The sequence below is a fragment of the Cuculus canorus genome, chromosome 4 (genome assembly GCF_017976375.1).
Source record: "Cuculus canorus isolate bCucCan1 chromosome 4, bCucCan1.pri, whole genome shotgun sequence".
Lineage (NCBI taxonomy): Eukaryota > Metazoa > Chordata > Aves > Cuculiformes > Cuculidae > Cuculus > Cuculus canorus.
This window is the reverse complement of record NC_071404.1, coordinates 12,143,463-12,163,149: the sequence shown is the minus strand read 5'-3', so window position 1 is coordinate 12,163,149 and position 19,687 is coordinate 12,143,463. Positions and strand designations below refer to the sequence as shown.

Below are 19,687 nucleotides of genomic sequence, written 5' to 3'. Positions count from 1 at the left end.
ATGAGAAGGACAAGTGGCATACACAGAGTGCTAATAATGATCTGACAAATAGCCAAAAAAATGTGGAAATGCTGGATGGATATAAATATTGTACAGGTGGGAAGAGCAGTAGCTGAACTACTGCTTACCTTAGAAAGGTGCAGATCTTACAAGGGTATCCAGAGGAGGCAACCAGGCACAGCGGGACAGAGAGAGCTCCACAGAAAGACATGAAATAAAGTTTAGGTTCAACTACCATGGAAAGGAGGAAAAGAACAGGCAATCTAAGGTAAGAGTAAATAAAGTAACCCTTTCAGACCTTCTGTTCTACGTGCCTTACAGCACACTTCCATGGCTGGACTGCTGGGCTGAGACCAATGGCATGAGGTTTAACAAGGCCAAATGCCGGGTCCTGCACTTGGGGCACAACAACCCTGTGAAGTGCTACAGACTAGGAGAAGTCTGGCTAGAAAGCTGCCTGGAGGAGAACGACCTGGGGCGTTGGTTGACAACTGACTGAACATGAGCCAGCAGTGTGCCCAGGTGGCCAAGAAGGCCCATGGCGTCTTGGCTTGTATCAGAAACAGTGTGACCAACAGGTCCAGGGAGGTTATTCTCCCTCTGTACTCGGCACTGGTGAGACCGCACCTTGAGTACTGTGTTCAGTTCTGGACCCCTCACCACGAGAAGGATGTTGAGGCTCTGGAGCGTGTCCAGAGAAGAGCAACGAAGCTGGTGAGGGGGCTGGAGTATAAGTCTTACAAGGAGCAGCTGAGAGAGCTGGGGTTGTTTAGCCTGGAGAAGAGGAGGCTGAGGGGAGACCTTATTGCTCTCTACAACTACCTGAAAGGAGGTTGTGGAGAGGAAAGCGCTGGCCTCTTCTCCCAAGTGACAGGGGACAAGACAAGAGGGAATGGCCTCAAGCTCCGCCAGGGGAGGTTCAGGCTGGATATCAGGAAAAAATTTTTCACGGAAAGGGTCATTGGGCACTGGCAGAGGCTGCCCAGGGAGGTGGTCGAGTCACCTTCCCTGGAGATGCTTAAGGGATGGGTGGATGAGGTGCTCAGTGGTGTAGTTTAGGGATTGTTAGGAATGGTTGGACTCGATGATCCAGTGGGTCCTTTCCAATCTAGAGATTCTATGATTCTATGGAAATTTATAGATGGTGATGTCAAAGTGATATATTTTACCTTTTTTGCTAATTACCTTAATGTCATTCTTAGGCCCCCGTCTACCCTACTTTGTAAACTTTTTATCTTCATACCAAATAGACATTCTGATTGTATTAAAACAGGCCTGTAAGTTCAGAGCTTTTGGGATGCCAGCTATTGAGCTGTTTATTTAGTTGGTGCCGTGGAGCTTGTTAAGGAGGTAATGTTTGTGGGTACCAGATCCAGATAATCAGGAACACAGGGATTCCCATTTCCTGCTCCAGTGCCCTGGGGTGTCTCTGTCCCAGATCTGCAGGTACAACTGCTGCTGCTCTGAATTGCAGGTTCAGCCAGCAGTGAGGCTGAGTATGTCCCACAGTGACATGCACAAACACCCATGTACATACATGCATGATGTCATATGTGTTTACCAGCACCGACAGCACTCACATAAATGTAAGTACAGAGAATCTAGTCCTGTTGCCTCTCTCTGACTCTTCAGCGTTGAAGTTCACTAGCAAAAAGACACATGCTCCCACTCTGGGTTCATATATATGCTCACATTTACAGATCCCGCAAATATTAGCACAAGCTGTCAGATAATGTCTGCAGCCTGGGCCCCTTACCCAGCCACTGATCCAGACCTTGGGTCTTTCCAGATGCAAGTCTTGTCCTGCTTGCCCACTAATCCAAACTGAAGTTCACTAGCAAACCACACATGCACGCATACGAACGTAGGATTGTATTCGCTGAGGGAATGTAAACGAATCCAGGTGTCTCCAGCTGCTGACACACATTGCAGCTTATACTTTGGTGTCTCCAGTTGCTGGCACTTTGACCTTTCAGTGCTCACACCTAGGTCTACATGGGGGAAAAAAAGTTAAGAAAGGATTGAATATGCAAATACACTAGATTGCAGGGATCAGGCACTGGATTCAGTCAGATGAGCATACCACTCAGGAGTCTGCCTGCATGTAGCCATTCCCCTCATCCCACTCCTCTCTGATCTTCCTACTCTTAGGCCTCCCTGATCCACTCTGGTCCTTCCCTTTGCTCCATTCCCTAAGCATGCCATAATAAGTTTTGCATGTCCCTGAAGTCACTTCTAATAACCCATAATACTAATGATAATCACGTCTCATGTTTCTTAACAGTGACAAAGTTCAGGCTCACCTTCTTAAAGACTGTGCCCAAATTGTTGCTTTAACAGCCCATCAGTCAGTGGCCAACATCTTCTGGTCCCTGTTAATGGCTCCTTCATCACCTGCTCATTAATTCCTGAGTGTGTGTGGGTTTAATTCATCTTTTTTCCTTGTTATTTGTTTATTCTGTTATACTGAATAGTTCTTAACAGAATAAATAGTCTTTAACCAGATAATTTACAGAACTAAGTGCTCCTTTATTGTGTATAACCATGCAGAGCTTACTTGGCAGTATGTTGATGTGTATAGGAGGCACACAACCCACTACACCCCAGGCTGTTGCAACGAATGAGCTAACCCTAAGCTGGGCCAGTTCTCCCATTTACATATTTCGAACAAACCTGGATGTGTAAACCTCAGAGTCAGCCTCTTTTATGTGTTTCCCTGTAGGGGGATTTATTTGATTACATTATCATACAATACCATAACTCCCTAGTGATATCTCTGACAGTGATCAGCAGGAACCAGTGTGCTCTGACTGCAAGGACAAATTCTCTGCTCTCATGTGTAAGCAGGTATCTGTTCTCAAAGGAACATGCACTTTCTGGAAGGATAGGATGTTTTCATCTGTTTTGGTCTAGATTTTTTAAGAAAAATTCCTTTTCCTGTGATACATGATATTTTTTGGGGTGTAGGTAAGAAATGAGGAGTTCATAGCCTACATAAGGCAAACTTCTCCACCATCCCTGTTGCACAGGGATGAAAAAATATAATGCATAGTTCTCAAAAAAAAAACCAACCACCCAAAACAAACACACACACACACACACACACACACACACAATCAGTTTCAGACAAACTTAATGCAGATTTACCATCCAGTTGAAGTCTGTATTGCTGTTCTGGGATATTATCTACATTTTTGTGAAATTATTTAAGAATAGACAGAAAAGACTGGTATCCCTCCAAGTTTACTTCTGTAAGCTGGATCTTATCTTAAGTGAAACGCCTAGGAGGAACATGTGGAGGGGGATCTTGGTAGCTATTTTGTGGGTTCCCGTTCTCGCTCTGCTGGAGGGGATGCAGCTTAGAGTCTCTATGCTGTCATGTTGTGTTTTAGATTTGCAGTTAAGTGGGTTATGAAATACCATTCTTTGGGAGGAAAGTTGCTTGCAGTTCTTTCCTTTTCCGTGTCTATTTTCCCTATGCTCCCTCCAGGGAGTTGCTCTCCGCTTCAGTGAGACACTCTAATGAAGCTCCCATGTCCCCTAGGAAAACTGCTCCATGAAGACCAAAGACGTCAGACCCTTGGCTGAGGAGCAGGCAGGCGCATCCCTGCAGGGACCCCCCCTTCGCTCAAACTGGTTATGAAATTGTAAACCAGGCTGCAAGAGGGAGACAGTCGGGAGGCAGAGGGGAGGGGGAGCTCATTCCTCCTCCTTCTCTGCCTCAAAGCCTTTTGCTTTCCAAGCTCAAATGCTAGCTGAAATCTGACGCCTGGACCGCATATACTGTGAGACGTGGGCATGCCCTTGCAGTGCACTGATTTCCTCTGCAGTTTGGAAAGCCAGAGCCGTGCTGAGGCTCCCAGCAAGGAGCTGCTTCATCAGGCAGCGAATGCCACATTGCTGTGCTGCCTGCGCAGGGGGCTCCAGCATGGTCCTGAGGGTCCTGCTCCTCCTTGGTGGGCTGCTCAGGGCTGCCGAGCCTGCACCCCGCTGTGAAACCGGACAGGAGACCCTAGGTAAGGCTAACCACCCCAAAACCCACCCTTCCTCTCGTCTTCCTTCTCTTGGAGGTTAACAGAGTAAAGGGCTGTAGCTTCGAGGCAAGGCAGGCAGGAGCTGTCACTCTCTCCTAGAGAGGAGGGCATCAGCTCTTTGGAAATCTGCGGACTGCCAGTGATGAAACTGGCCTTCTGCTTGGGAAGCCTGGATGGAAAGGCACTGCCACGGAGAAGCATGTCTGTGAGGTAGAGGAATGTAATGTGTCTCCATCGCTGTCTTTTAAGGCCAGGTGTAGTTGTGTCTTTCTGCCAATTTATGGCATTCCCAGTTGGTGGGATCCCCGTCACTGTTGTAGGCAATGCAGAGGATTTGCCCCATCTCTGGCCTTGCCTTCTAGGAATGTGCAGTCAGATTGCAAGATTATGAACTTCTGACCTTCTGTGTGCTTTTCTGTTTAAGAAAAAAAATCCTCTCTTTACATTTAGCTTTAGGTCATTTATTTCGAGTCCAAAGTATGACAAGATTTATTAGGATTTGACAGCTGTAGGGTGTGTTTTAGCTTGCTATAAGCAATATGGAATTTGCATGAATTGATGGCTGGAAAAGTAGATTTATCCATCAGAATAAACTTTAGATAGGAACATGCCCCTAAATGGATTGAAAGCTTTTGGTTCAATAAGTAGCTGATTAATAAAAAATATTAACAGTACCTTTTAAAAATAGATGGTGTTTTTAATCAAGCGGACTTAATCTAGATTTCATTTATGTAGGGATGGTGAAGAGCTGAATTCCAGTATAGCGGCAAGGTCTGTTCCAGGAAAACTATTTTCAGAGGGTACAAATTCAAAATTATTCAGAAAAATATTTATTTTATGGGAATACAGGAAGGGATAAGTTAACCTGAAACTGACCTTTACGTTATCCAAGGAAGTTCAGCTATATTTCAGTGCTTGAACATACGCCATAGACTGTCATTGAACTGCTACACAATGCAGTCCATGTGCCATGTACTACATATAATTTGAGAGTGCTGTTCCCAAGAACATCAAAGTGAGGTTTACCGCAGCCTGAAGGGATTTTATTTTTGGATAAAGCTGCACAAAGAGAAGTGTTGTAGACTATTTACAGCCAATTACAGGAAGAGGCTGTGCATTTGCAACACGCCCTTTCTCTGTGAGGTATGATTCTTCTCCAGTTTCAGCTGATCAAAAAGTTTTGCCATGGGCTATTAATCTGGGCAACTACAAATGCAGGGATCATCGAGGAGTAACTCTACTGTGGCAGAATGTTTTGTGTGTGCCTGCAGCTTTGCTGTGTTTCAGTGAGGGCTTGAGGAAAGGCAGACAATGGAAATACACCTTGCATGTGGTGGGACTACACTGCTGAATGTGTCCCTAGAGGGATGGATAATGGTAGGGAAAGTTAGCTGCCAGCGTCATGGTAAGCAACATGAAGAAGAGGCACACTTCATCCTGGAGGGGTGGGAGAATTACATAACAGCTTGGAACTGGGGAATAAAGTATCAGCTTGGACATTGAGAGGCCTGCTAGATTTCTCAAGGGGGGATAAAGTCATGTCAGGCCACATGAAAAGAAGGGAGACTATGGTGCTGAATGTTTTCACAAGGAGACCTTGCAGAGATCTCCTCTTAACTTCCAGGGCAGTAGCAGGGCAGTAGGTTGTGTCTTTAGCTATAGCAGTGGGAGTTTCTCCCCTGTTTTGGGATCCCTTGTGAAGATCTCTGGATCTCAGTGGAGCTGTTTGTGCAGGAGAGCAGTGGGGACCAGTGCGAATGTCTGACTCGCAGCAAAGCTGGAGCTGGTTTCTGCAGGCTGTCTAGCTTTCTTGGTGATATTTGCTCTGCTGTGACTCATTTTTCTTTTTAAATAAGAAGCAAAAGTGAAACATGGCTAACAATACCAAGATCCTTACAAAATACTTTGTACTATTCTATTTAGTAAAATGAGGAGATAATTACTGTGATCCAGCCCTGCATTATGGCACAGGCATCAGGCAGTTTGGGGAGCTTTTTGAGCAGCAGCTGGGAGCCATGGCACAGGCAGATCCCTTCTCCTCCAGTGAACCACTGCCTCCCCCAGCAATAAGATGCTACGTTGCCCCATTGTGAGGCAGCACTTCCAGTCCCTGATGAGTTTTACTGGCCTCCTAGGCTCCAGTTTGGATGAGAAAAGTACAGCTTAGCATTTTTCCCCTTAAAGGTGGCCAGCCTTTGGTGGAGGGACATTTTATCCGAATGGTGCACATCTCTGCTGCTGACTGATGTGTTCCAGTGGTAATTACTTAAATGCAGCACTTTGCAATTACTGACAACAAAAACAAAGTAAAACCAGGCTGAAGTCACATGCCTTGAAAGAGTAAAAGCAGATGACTTTCCTCACAGCAGGGGCCAGCTCTACCATTGGGATGCTACCAGGAGTCAGGATAAAGCTGCAAAAACACAGTGGTAAACCCTTTCCTGATCACTTATGTTCAGATAGTGCTTTGCTGGTGACTTCTGGGGCAGAGGTACTCCACTGCTCCAGTGTCTGTGCAGACACCTAGATCTTAAAAAAAGGGTGAGTGGAGAGGGAAACAGACTCCGTCTGTGGTGCCACCGTGTGGGCTCCTCAGCTCGAACAGGCGGCTTTTGGGAAGGCACTGGAGCTGGACTGGGTTTAGAGGCAATGCCTGAGTCTTTTGTTTCCCCTGCTCCCTGCCAGAGGTGTTTCGGGTACACACACAGCCTGTTCAGTGTCGCTTCTGAGGACCGGAACTTTTTGATCAGAAGCTGCGGAGGTGGGAGAGCAGCTGGATCACTGCTGTCAGGGCTGCCCTGGCTTGCACACTTGTCACTTGTGGGCCTCCTCTCACCCACCTTGGCATTTCCCTTCATCTTGGCTCACTTTGCTCATGGGCCAGAGATTTCTGCCTCCTAAGGGTCTCCGAGTTTAACCACTGGAGATGGAAGGGGATGGGGGGGGAATGAAGAAGAGAGCTGGGGTTGGAAAATCTAGCAGTTTGTGAAGCAGGGGTACTGTATTTCCTCAGGCGCCCATTACAGCTTTTATGGCTCTTCTCTAAGCCATGGCATTGAGTAAAGCGCATCTCCTTCTGAGAAGTTAGACTGATTGAAAAATTGCCTTCACATATAGACGCTATACATTTCCCCTCCCCTTCTTTAGGGTATTGGAGCATCTCTCTTAGGAGGAAAGGCTGAGTGAGTTTGGTCTGTTTAGCCTGGAACAAAGAAGACTGACAGGAGACCTCATCAGCGCTCATAAATATCTAAGGGGCAGGTGCCAAAAGGATGAGGTCAGACTCTTCTCAATGGTGCCCAGCAACAGAATGAGGGGCAACAGGTACAAACTGAAACACAGGAAGTTCTGCCTTAACATGTGGGAAAACTTCCTTACTGTGAGGGTGATGGAGCACTGGAAAAGGGTGCCTGGGGAGGTTGTGGCATCTCCTTCTCTGGAGATATTCAAAACCCGCTTGGACACATCCCTGTGCAGCCTGCTGTAGGTGAACCTGCTTTAGCAAGGGAGGTGGACAAGATGTTCTCTAGAGGTCCCTTCCAACCCTTACCATTCTGTGAATCTCTGGCATTCCTGTCTCTCTGGCATTCTTTGTGCTGCGAATTATTGCTAAGTGGCAAAACAAAAGCCCATTGCCTTCCACGAGCTTCAGGCTGGCCCCAGCTTCAGGGGACTATTAGTTCACTCGCTGTGCACATTTCTAATGCATTTTTCCCGCTGAAACCCATGGCTCTGCACACACACAGAGGCAGAGCCTCTCCAGCTACTGCTGCTTTTATGTGTGTGACTGCACTGAGTGACATGGGAGTGGCCTGGGGTCTGCTTCTGTGCCCCAGAGCCAGTGGTGCCAGCAGGTCCCTTGCTCCGCTGTGGCTGGCACAGGCAGGCACCAACACCAAGCATGGCCACAGCACTGTGTTGTCACGTGTGGGAAAGCCCAAGCTGTCGGAATTTCGCCTGTTGCACTAGAGATGGGTGTGTCCAAGTCTCGTCAAAAGAAAAAAATGCAAAACTAGTGTCTACATCATGCACACTCACAAGATGAGAAATTCTAGTTCTCGTAAACCTGGGTTTCATCACCAAGTCATGTGAGCTTCTCTGTAAACACTGATCTTCAGCTACATTTAACATGGAAAATGGGATCACAAACAGCCATGTACATGGATAAAGCAAGTTTATATTGAACAGAAAATACATGGGTATATCCTTTTAGTGCTGAAATAGTTTATACATTATTTTATTCTGAAGATAAAGTTTTCTTCAGAATACTTGTTCAGGCATTTTCAAAGTGTAGGTGTGTAAATACATAGAAGTCAAAACTCAAACCAAACCCCTACTGCCCTAAGGCACAATTAGGCTTTCAGCAAGAAACAGTAATAATAATGGTTGATCCTCTTTAACATTTCTAGACGTTGCTTTTCTCTACACACAGTCAGTTAGTGGTGGTTTGAGGGTGCTGGCTGGCTGATAGCTACCATGGCCCCCTTTCGGCTGCCCAGGCCACGTGAAAGCCATGCTTTCCTCAGGCTTGGGCCAAATGTTTGGTAAATGTCACAGGTACCATTGTTTCAGGGAGGGCTGAGTATGGAGGTACCGTGCAGAAGTCATGTTGTGAACATGATGTTTGAGGCTGGTGTGGGCCACGCCTTGGTCTATTAATGGGGTTTTATGATAACCCAGGGCTTCTATGACTCCTGAATCTTGTTTGGACAGAGTCGCCTTCTCAGTGGGACACAGCTGTCACAGGTCAATGGAGTTTAAGGACTTAGGGTTGCTCTGCCCGTTGCAGAAATAAAACTGAAATTTCAGTTCCTTTGTGCATCCTGTTGTAACTCCATTGATTTAATTGACACTATTTCACTTGTACAGTGTTACAAAAGCACAATCCTATTTAAGAGACAATATGAGACAAGAACAAAGATTTAAGATCCCAGTGTTATTAATAGTCAAGGCTGTTGAATTAACTATCAATTTTTTGTAACATAAAAGTACCACATTTGGCTAAAACTCAACTACTTGCAAAAACATCAAATGTGTTGTTGATTACAATAGTTCTCACACATCTAAACTAATGAAAAGACAGATTAATGCTGGGGGCTGCATAGACTGTGTTTAAAGAGGATGGAATGATGTTTCGGTAAATGTTTTGGAAGTGTTGTAGCACCAAAGATAAAACCTCATTTTTTCAGATGTAATCCTCTGTCCAGTGGCATTCCACTGAGCTGACTCAAAGGTAAGCTTCTGACTGTGCTAAGCTATGGGCCAAAGCACGTGAAGAGTAGAATCATAGAACCATTAAGGTAGGAAAAGACCTCTAAGATCATCAAGTCCAAGTGTCCAAAGTACTGCGTCCTTAGTGGGAACTGAGCCCTAGAAAGTATATGGTCACAAAGTAAAGCTACACTGCCATCATAGCTTCAGACCACTAATAAGTGGTTTTACCCTTCTCCAGGCACCCTGACAAAAATTTGATACTTTAGATAGTAGATACTTTTTGACAGTGATAGATATTTCCTGACCTATTCCACCTTCTCACCCCCCTTCCTGTGTTTTATTGCCAGCATTTCCCAGATCTGAACAGATTTCTCCTTCATTGGCCGGACATTGAATAATGGTCTCTATATGTCTCCAGATGATCTTGCTGCACAGATAGTGCGGGCTCAGCAGCAGCCCAGCCACGTGTGCAGTCCAGTGAATCTCCAGTCAATGTGGCCACTAATGGGCCATTTAGCTGTCATCATTGTTGTTGTCTCCTTGTGTTTTATTTTCCTAATTGATAGTTTTTCCCTTCTTAGATGAGACCCCAAAAAAGAGCTCTTAGATATTTTTTGGTTTGGGATCATGTTTCTGTTCAGGATTTCCAGCCAGGATGACTCCTTGGAGCAGCACTTATGGGCCAGAGACACAGCTGATGTCGCACCAGGAATCCTGTCACTAGAAGCACCAAGAGGAGCGGTGGGGACAGAGAGGCAATACTCCTTCTCTTCCTTTTAGATCCCTACAACTGTAGCTCTGTATGAGTTGCATCTGGACAATTAGAAACTAGGCAGGATTGTTGGCCTCCACTGAGGCTGCCTTAGAGCCAGTGCTGAGTGGCAGTCTCGGTGTGCGTCTGCACAGAATTTGACCTCTGGTCTGCAGGTTGCATGAACTCCTGTCAACCATGGGGAAGATTCACCATCTTCTCACAGGCCCCAGACCAGTCCTTTGAGAGAAACAGTCCTGGAGGAGCCAACTGCAGTATCATTGCTGTGGGAACACCCTCAGTAATTCAATAAAAACGGGTGTTTAACTGAATGCCAGGCAGCAGGTGGGTTAGAAGGAAGTTTGGTTAATAAGAAATAGTGCCTTGCTCCTCCTACTGTGATCTTGCTCTGCAAAAAGGCAAACTAGTCTCTTTCAGGTGCTTTTAGGCTTCTTCACGTTAGGGATCAGGGCTAAAACAGGGCAAGCCTCACTGCCTGCACAGGCTCCTGCAAACTGCTTCTGCCCCTATGCAAACTCATCACTCCCCTGTGCTAGTTACTGCAATTGCTGGAGGGGAAGATTAGTAACAGGAATTCAATCCTCTACTCACAAAAGCTTAGATGTATTCAGAAAAAGGAGTTAACCATGTGGAATGCTTTTTTGCAATCTCTCCTCCAGTTTTCCTGGAATACCTTTGCTCTGGCTGGGGATCTTCTCCACTTCTGCCCCTGTATATATGCCTTAGATATGTAGCTGCCTTTTCTTCTGGGCTTTCTCCTCAACCATCTTCCCCCTAGCCAAGCTACTTAACTGTCTTATTCCTCTGCCACTAGTCCCCTTACTTCCCCACTCCTCTTGCACCCTACTCCTGGTGATTCTGATCGATTGTAGTATTCTGTCATGGATCTTGTCCTGCTCATGTCCTCGTGCTGTAGCCAGGAGCTGGCTCCAGAGGCAGGCTGTGCTTTGTCATTTGCAGGTGCTGTTGTGATGTTTTGCAATACCATACGGCCCAGCAGTGTCTGCGTATTGCTGCTGACAATAAATTTTGTCTCTTCAGTGTTACAAGGCAGATTATGGTTGAAAATACTGACTTGATGAACTGTGCAGAACCACAAGGAGAGTAATACTAATAGGATCAGAAACTGAAATGCTTTGTTTGGAAAGGCAGAGATTTTGACTGTAAACAGACTGAGATGAATGTATGTCTTCCGCTTTAAAAAAGTCTTGTAAGAAATCCAGTGAGCTGGTAGGGGGTGTGCTGGTCTGTGCAAGATAAATTATCTAATCTTCTTTGATCTGTCAGTCATAACAATGCACTTGTGTAAGCCTCACTGAATTATTTAGATATTTTGAATTTAAGACTGGCCTTTGGGCTTATTCCATATCCTCAAGTGCACAAATGTCCTGTTGGCTTTGCTCTTAAAAAGGCAAGTGGCCAAGCCATGGCACTGGAAGTAGCTGTCGAGCTCTATTGTCTGGGTTAGGGTTAATCACAACAACTTGCTTCTTTCAGTGCTGAATCATCAAGGGGAAAAAATGTAAGCTTGGCAGTAAAATATGTATGTGCTTCATTGTAGATTTTTAAGCTTGCCTTTGCAAATTAAAAACAGAAGAATATATTATAGAGAGGGCTCAGAAAGCTTGAAATGGCTTTTCTCCCCTTCAATAAGTTATGCTATCCATAATCTTAAATAGAAGCTGTGCTGCTGAAAGGACTTTTGTGTCTCTGATGGAATAGGTAGAGTATAAAAATAAACATAAAAATTTAAAAGGCTGTTCTGGGTCAGGAAGAAAAAGATCTCTCTGTACCAATCTTTCCACAGATGGGACTATGAGAGGAGGCAGCACTCTCATCCTCTGAGCCCAGGGAAGCCTCTGCTCAAAAATCAGAAGAGGTGTATGCTCTTTCAAGTACAGAACAAGCAGCGACTGAAGCCTGCCAAGTTAATCTGGAGATGTAAGAAATCATTCCTCTTATGAAAAAGAGAAAGGCAGTGGCTAAGCTGTTCTAGATGGCATTGCCGAAGCTTTGACAAAATAAGCTATAATAGGAAGGGATGCAAATGTGCTGGTCATTTCTGTGCACAGAGCCCCAGACCCATGGGTTCACTGCTCCAGGAGCAGAGAGTGCATCTGCAGCTTGGGAGCTGGTCTCATCAGAGAGTTTCCTGCTGCCTGCTTTCCAGGCAGGCAGGCTCTGGCCCAGTTACGTGCATCCACACTTATTTGTATAAGTACACACACTGGAGAATTATCTTTGGCCCTTGCAGAGCCGCACCCTCCAAAACATATGCAAGTGTTGGCATAAGGAAACTTAGGAAAAGTCCAAACACCACATCAGCACACATACACTTAAGACTTGCTGTAAAGCAAGGTCTGGTGAAAAACAGATCCTTTCTATTTTGCTTTTATGTATATTAACTCCTAATAACCTGAATGCTCAAGCTGTTTCACTCCACGGTGTTTACAAGACAGAGTTATGGCTGATGTGTGGATCATATGGCAGCTCAAACAGGACTGTGGTGGAAAGAGTTGTTACATTTTGGGCAGAGCTGGCCTAAATTGTAGAAGAAGTGGTAGCAGAAGAAGTGGTATAGATGTCTCTTGTCAGAGAAAGACGGAGAGAAAACAGCACAGTATGCTGAAAAACTGAGTATCCGATCTAAGTTTCGGCTTAGATCTAGGTGAGGACCCAGGAAGAAGGAGTCAGTTTTGCTGTTAATCAACAAGTGAGTCTTGGTAGCTCTAAATTTGTGAGAGGCATCCTGGTCCAAAAGTAATGGAAAAACTTTATCCTTTGTTGAAGAATCACCCCTGCTTATCACATTAACATAAACAGCTTTAGTTGCCATTGGAAATGTTTATATGGATTTGGGTTCCTCATCTGAAAAAATAAATCTATTATCTTAGTTAGTGTCCTTGTCAATGGGTAACAGCCATATTAATAGCTCAATAAATAGATTAATAAATTACATTTACCTATAAGCGTGGTAAAAATAAAATACAGAAGCCAACTAGCAATCTGAAACCAGAGCTGTCCTTACCTCTCCTGAGCTAACATCTAGTCTAGCTCACATAAACAATTCAGTCCTCTTGTGAACCCAGCTACTCTATACGACTTACTTAGGAAAGTTTTGCATGTCTCTTCCATCAAATATCCATTGCTTCCTGCCACCTCTCCTGCTGGCCAGCTGGGCAGAAAGAGGCATCTGCTAAACTCAGCAAGGCTGCTGCTTCTCGGAGAGCCAGAGAGGAGGACCAGACCTTGTCTGCTGCATTTTCGCTTTGGTTTCCTCTACTTGTTCCAGCTTGTTGCTAGAATACCTTTTTGCTCCAGCTGAATAAGCAGAATACCGAGACACTATTGAGAATGAGTTTGTGCCACGTATCAAACCAGCTGATGGCTATAGCACTCCTGCACAGTAATAACTGCTCTATGGAAGATTGTGTCTTCCTCAGTTTAGTTATTTGATCAGTGCATGTTGGAGAGACAAACAAGAAGGACATTTGTATCTTGGTCATGGAACCAGCAAAGGGGAAATGGCTCTCACCTTTGAGGAAATGTGAGCTGTTGTAGAAAGACCATTTGTACTCCCCCCAAAAAACCATGAAGAACTGCTCTTGGCACAAATGACCCTCTGGTCTGAAATAATAGATACAACACAGTCGTTTTATGCTGAGGAGGGAAAAAAAGTGTCAAATATTTCTTAGCCAGCCTTCAAGGTAATGAAAGGGATTCATTGCTAATGAACCTGATGACAACCAGAGATAGTGTCACTCTGCTTGTTGGGATCTGGCTGAACTCAAGCCAGTACCATCCACACCAATTTTTTCCTTCTGTATGGTACATTGGCTGGTTCCAGACTTGTGTCCAAGGCCTCATAAGATGCTGCGGGTGTGATGGCATTGGGATGTAAGACTCAGGGAGTAAGTGACATCCAATTTTATCAGCAGGAATAATTGTTGGAGCTCTTCTAACAACCAATCACTCTTTTCTCTTTCCCAGCTAGCACTGTACGAAATGCTATTCCTTGATTTTCCCCAGATGTAAAAATACATTCAGTATCAGTCTGAGATGAAGATTTTTTGGAAATGCTCTGGCCTTAATAAGTAAGTCACTGAGGGTATTGTGCCTAACTAAGGGATATATTGATATCCTAGAACATAAGGCACTGTTGATGAACCAGGTATTGTTTATTGCTGTTAGCAGAATGTACAAAGCCACGAAAGGAGTTTGTATAGATATGTTTTTTTCCAGCTTGCTGCTTAGCAGAACTTGCTAGTAGAGGTGATGGGCTGTTTCTGCTAGTTCTAATGCCTCGTTTATTTTATGCTGTAATGTTGGTCAATGACAACTCATAATATAGGGCCAAACTTATTTCGAACTAAATGTCTTCATCCAAGATAAAATACCAGGGTTAATTTTGTTCTTATTATAATGATTTTATTTTTTTTTGGCTAAAGAATGATCAACTCATTAGCAATGCATATGCAGACAATTACATTTAAACAAATGTGCTGGGAGTAGAAGTTTAAACTTTGCTTCGCAGGGAAAAAAGAAAACATAATGAATTTGCTTTTATGAGGACAAATGCTTAGTTCACTGAGCAAGAAGCTAGATGCCTGTCCCCTCAGTAGGAGTTAGCAACACAATTACATCCCCAATGCGTCACAAGGAAAACAGACCCATTCGTGTTTAAAAAGCTTGCACGTAATCGGTGAGCTCCTATGAGGTACTGGTGAAAACAGCTCAAATACCTTGGTAGCAATATTTTTCTTTAGTTGCCAGTATCAGAGAAGGACAATATAGCATCACTGGATATCGGAGCAAAGAGGCCTCTGCTGGATCATCAAACCACTTTCCTTCAAAATCAAGACAGCTTAGTTTGTTTGACCTAATAAACAGTAGGCTGAAGGGATCTGATTGCTTTCAGCAAACACATGATGAAGGCAGGCACCAGGGAGTGTGTAGAGCTCTTTAAGCTAAAGGACAATGCTGGCACAACAACACATGGGTATAAACTGGCCGAAATACTTTTAGGCAGGAAATTAAAAGGCAATGTCTAGCCATTAGAGGAGTAAGCTTTTGGAAAAGCTTTCCCATGAGAGTAGTTGGGAAGGAAATAATCAGTTTTAAGAAGTTATTAAAAGGATTATAAAATGCAGTTGCTGGAGATAGGATGAAGTAGCATGGGGAAGAAATATGTCCCCTCATATCTACCAGGGGCTTAATTGCTTTACAAGAAAGATATTCACAGCATTATGTGGGACCAATAGATTTGTTGGGGAAGCTGCATAAGGCATCTTGATATGTACAGAAGGAGTCACAAGGACTTATGGACTAAACCAGATTACTGAAGACCTACATTTTCATTAGTGAAATTTCCTAGGCACCTATCTTACAGTTTTTAAGCATGCTTAGAAATATTGTCAGGTTGTCAGGGGTGGGCAGCTCAATGTCCTGATATAGGCCTGATTTCTTATACAACCACACTTTAGAGTGAAGTCCTCCTTTTTAAAAGTGGATCAAAGACTGTCTGATCCATGTGCTTGTCTGGCCATGCCCTGCACTTGAACTCTGCAGTCTGTCCTGGCTTCTTGTTAAACTCCATTTCCATGGCTGGGTGAAGGTCTATGTTTTCTTCTGTGTGGATGGGGGTGTATGGAGCTCCACATGCCAGTGACTGATACGAGACTACGGGTCAGATGGATTTGTGTGTCTGGGGTGTAGCAGCTGGAGGGACCAGAGTGTGCGTGTAAGTTACTGTGTGTAATTGCTATCAAATACCGAGCTGGACTAGAGTAGACAGGACAAAATTTGGGAGCTGGGTATTTGAGTTGCTGTGATCCTGGGCTGGATAATGAAGAGACCAAAGGGCCTCAGAGCTGGCTACTAGAGGAACCCGGAGGTCCAAGTTAGCTGTTGGGAAGACGACAGTGTCTGGGTTTTGGCTGCCTTAGGTCTGGACCAGCTACCAGAGAGCCTAGTGTGAGTGACAGCATATGAGGTAACTGGGAGAATAGTGGATCCAGGGGCCAGTGCTGAGTAAACTGAGCCTAGCTACTGGGGGATGCAGTATGTCTAAGCTGAGCTACTGGAGGGACCCTGCTGTTCTTCTTTTCCATCAGTGGTCTTCTATCCCGATTAGCCAGAATGGGGAAAAGGATGACACTTTTGGTGCTGGTTGTATTTGCCTGTACTGTGTTTTCTCTTTCTGTGTATATGTAATATGTGCCTATTCGGAATACATGCTTGTTGCTGGTATGGCTGGACCTCAGGACATAGATCTGCGGTGGCCTCTGTGGGGCTACCAGATTGGACAACTGCTAACATGAGGTACCATGGATACCTGTCCCATAATGCTATTTTTTTCCTATTTATTTGCAGGTCAATGCCAAACTGTACAGAAAGGTATGATGTGACTTTGCTTGTTGTCCTTGGAGGATCTTGAAAGCTTGAGTATTTCTTCATTATTTCCTGACAACTTTTCTAATGTTGGTGGGGTAGTAGGTCGTTAGAAAGATGATCTCTTTCACACAAAGCAGGATTTTACTGCTGTGACAACAGTATTTGTTGCCAACCAGAAACACTAGCAAGAGAAGGAGGCTCCAACGTACCCACATTACCATGACAGCCAGTAATTTTATGAAGAGACCTCTCTCTATTACTCCCTTTTCACCCTTTAGTGGGTTGAAGGTATTATAAACATTTATCCTTCTTAAGTACTCTTAACCTGATTTCTTACAATGTATTAGGTTTATGAGGTTATATGTGTAAGCAAATTTAAGGACCTGCTTACCTGCAAGTAAAGTCCCCAAATGACTTTTGAACTCTTTGGGTAATTTCAATCAGACTTCACAAAGGGACTGCAGTCTCAGAGACAGTAAAGTACTAACAAATTTTGTATATTCAAGCAAAGGAGGTATCTCACTATTATCTTCCCCAACAAAGAAAAATATCTATATGATCTCACACCCCATCAGTGAATCCATACCAAAAGGCAGGAACAGGGAAGAGAGTGGTATCACAGATACACTTTATTCAGGAATCGAAGTTTCCCCCATGTTAGACACTAGCAAATTCACAGCTCAACAGGGGATTTTTCTCTCTTATGGATTCTCAGGTGTTTAATAAGCTCAAACTTTATGCTTAATTTAAATCAGATAAGATTTAATTGAGTATGAGACAGCGTTTCTTTGGAAACCAGCTTTTACTAATTTTGGTGATTTCCAAGCTATTTGTTAGATTAACTCCCATGTGGGTACTCCAGTGTTTTCTGGCCAAGGATTTTCCCTTTCATTGCTGTTCAGATACTGAATTAAATATTATTTTAGGAGCTGTGTTTATCAATCAGATAACCCCTGATGCTCTATCAAATAATCAGATACTGTTTGAATTCTGAATGACATCTACTTGCACCAAACTGTTTGCAATCTCCAAAGCATAGAGACCAGGCATACATTCTTTCATCTTTTTTAAGTGGTTTTAGACATCAAATTCATTTGAGAGTATTGCAGACTGCCTCCAGTCTAGCTGTGATCAAAATAAGTTCATTAAATGTGTAATTCATTGTGTTGTCTTTGAACTTTTCAGAGTGTCAATGAAGCAAGTTATTTTTCACATGTTCATCTCCTTTTCATAGCAAAATGTGTGGACATCGCCTTAAGTTCTTGTACTGATGTTGCCTATACTCAAACGATGTATCCTAATTTTCTGGATCAGAAGTCTCGAGAAGTGATTGAGTACAGCTCTGAGTACATCCTCATCAGTGTGCTGCACAACTTACTCCAGGGAGAATGCAATCCAGACCTGAGGCTCCTGGGCTGCTCAGTGCTGGCTCCGCAGTGTGAAAAGGACAAAGTTATAAAGCCCTGCAGACATGTCTGTGAAAACCTGAAAAAAAGTTGCCTTCCTGCTTTTGATGCAATAGACATGGCTTGGCCCTACTTCTTAGACTGTGACCGCTTTTTTGCTGGGGAAGAAGAGGGATGTTTTGACCCACTGGCAAAGCTGAGAGGTAAAGGAAGAAGCTCTGCTGACACATCTTACTCGTCTGGATGGGACGGGTCTCATTTCACTTAGCTTGACATGTCTATGGCACAAAGCCTTTCTTCTTGTCATCTCAGCTTGTCATCTTTACAGATGCCTATAAGGTGTGATTCATTTTGTCCCACCTATTTTAAACACTTAATTAAACTGTACTTGAGAAACATCTGTTTCTTTCGCTCATATACAAAGAACATCAAGACAGAGAGCTCAGAGCTAGATGTTTGGGCTGTCAATGTGCATTTCTACAAGCCATGCTCTGTATGATAGCTGTCTGTATATTTGAAATATTTTATTTAAAAATGGAAACTTTAACGCACTCATAAATTCGTGAGTGCTTGACAAGCTTAACAGCTCATTAAAATAATCTTATTAGTGATTGTCACAGATTTTTGTTTAGATGAAGAAGATCCAGGTAGCTGAAGACAGATGAATCTCTGAAAAATTAATTTGATGCACCAGATTCAAAGGGGAAAATCTGTACATTTGTGTCCAAAATGTGCTAAGAATGCCAAAGGCCTGGAGGTTGCACAAAATATTTGTCAGTGTGCATATGCATTAGTGTGGTTTCACGAGCAAAATATGCCACATTAAACAGCATAAGATGCACTGCATATATTTAAGGTTTTGATTATGGCTGTATTTTTTATAATTCTATTACAGAAAAAGACATCCTGTGAAAAATAAGAGGCTTTCATTAAATCCTCTGAGGACCAAGGTTGTAAACGCTATTACAATTCTTCTTTGCAGGAGAAGTAGATGTTGAGGAAGATCTGCCATCAGACTTGCCAGCAACTTTTATTCAGTTCAAACACCACTCATATTCCCAAATGGTCAGGACATTGAAGAAGACTGCTTCTAAATGCTCCCACATTGCAACAACTTACAGCATAGGTCGCAGTTTTGAAGGGAAGGATCTTTTTGTGATTGAGTTTTCAACTAAGCCAGGACACCATGAACTGCGTGAGTTATATCAGTGTTGATCAAATTCTTTGAAGGAAGTCCAGATTATCGGAGTGAGAACAAGTCATTTTAGTAGAGTATTACTTAAACTGTAAAAAGCATTGATTCAAAAACTTTTCTCCTTTTTAATGTTCCTGAATTACAGCAATAACTGATCATTCACTGTATCAATTGCAGTCTGGTTGTGATTTCCTGACTTTATGACCTCAGTTTATGACAATGATTGACGTTCCTTGTTCCTAGATGTGTGAGTGCGTACTTAGTTGCAGTGATATGGCTGTTATTCATTTATACCTAGCATAGAAAGAAGTTTGGGTAATTTTATGTTACTGACCTGCCCTCTCCATCTTCTACCACTTCCTTAGTTTCCTTTTATTTGTCACTGTACAGATCCTACACACTTCCTACAAGTAATGCCTGTGCCTGGTCTAAACATAGTCTTTCACATGCTAAAATATGTACATCTTGCAAGAAGGTCATTGACATCAAAAAAAGGGCAAAAAACACAGAAAATAATCCTCCTTAACAAAAATTAAGGTCAGTGCAACATCTGTCACTGTAACAAGTGAATGATACCAGGAATTCATGTTATTATAGCACCTGAATACCTTCAGGATATGAGTCCTTGCAACTGTTCTGCAAAGGAGAACAGTGCTGTTTTCTGGTTTGTAGA

The 19,687-nt window shown here is 43.6% G+C and overlaps 1 protein-coding gene across 2 annotated transcripts in view; it reads left to right on the top strand.

Annotated features, from left to right (window-relative positions):
- Positions 1-3,686: 3,686 nt before the first annotated feature.
- The window catches only part of CPZ (carboxypeptidase Z), a 34,514-nt gene continuing 18,513 nt past the window's right edge, over positions 3,687-19,687 (top strand). Inside the window, exons 1-5 of one of the 2 annotated variants that reach the window (XM_054066260.1) lie at positions 3,687-4,016; positions 11,828-11,961; positions 16,393-16,416; positions 17,648-18,022; positions 18,802-19,014. In XM_054066260.1, coding sequence (XP_053922235.1) covers positions 11,904-11,961; positions 16,393-16,416; positions 17,648-18,022; positions 18,802-19,014 — 670 coding nt within the window. In that variant the 5' untranslated portion in view covers positions 3,687-4,016; positions 11,828-11,903. The remainder of the gene's footprint in view (positions 4,017-11,827; positions 11,962-16,392; positions 16,417-17,647; positions 18,023-18,801; positions 19,015-19,687) is intronic. The other variant, XM_009564624.2, reaches the window with a different exon arrangement.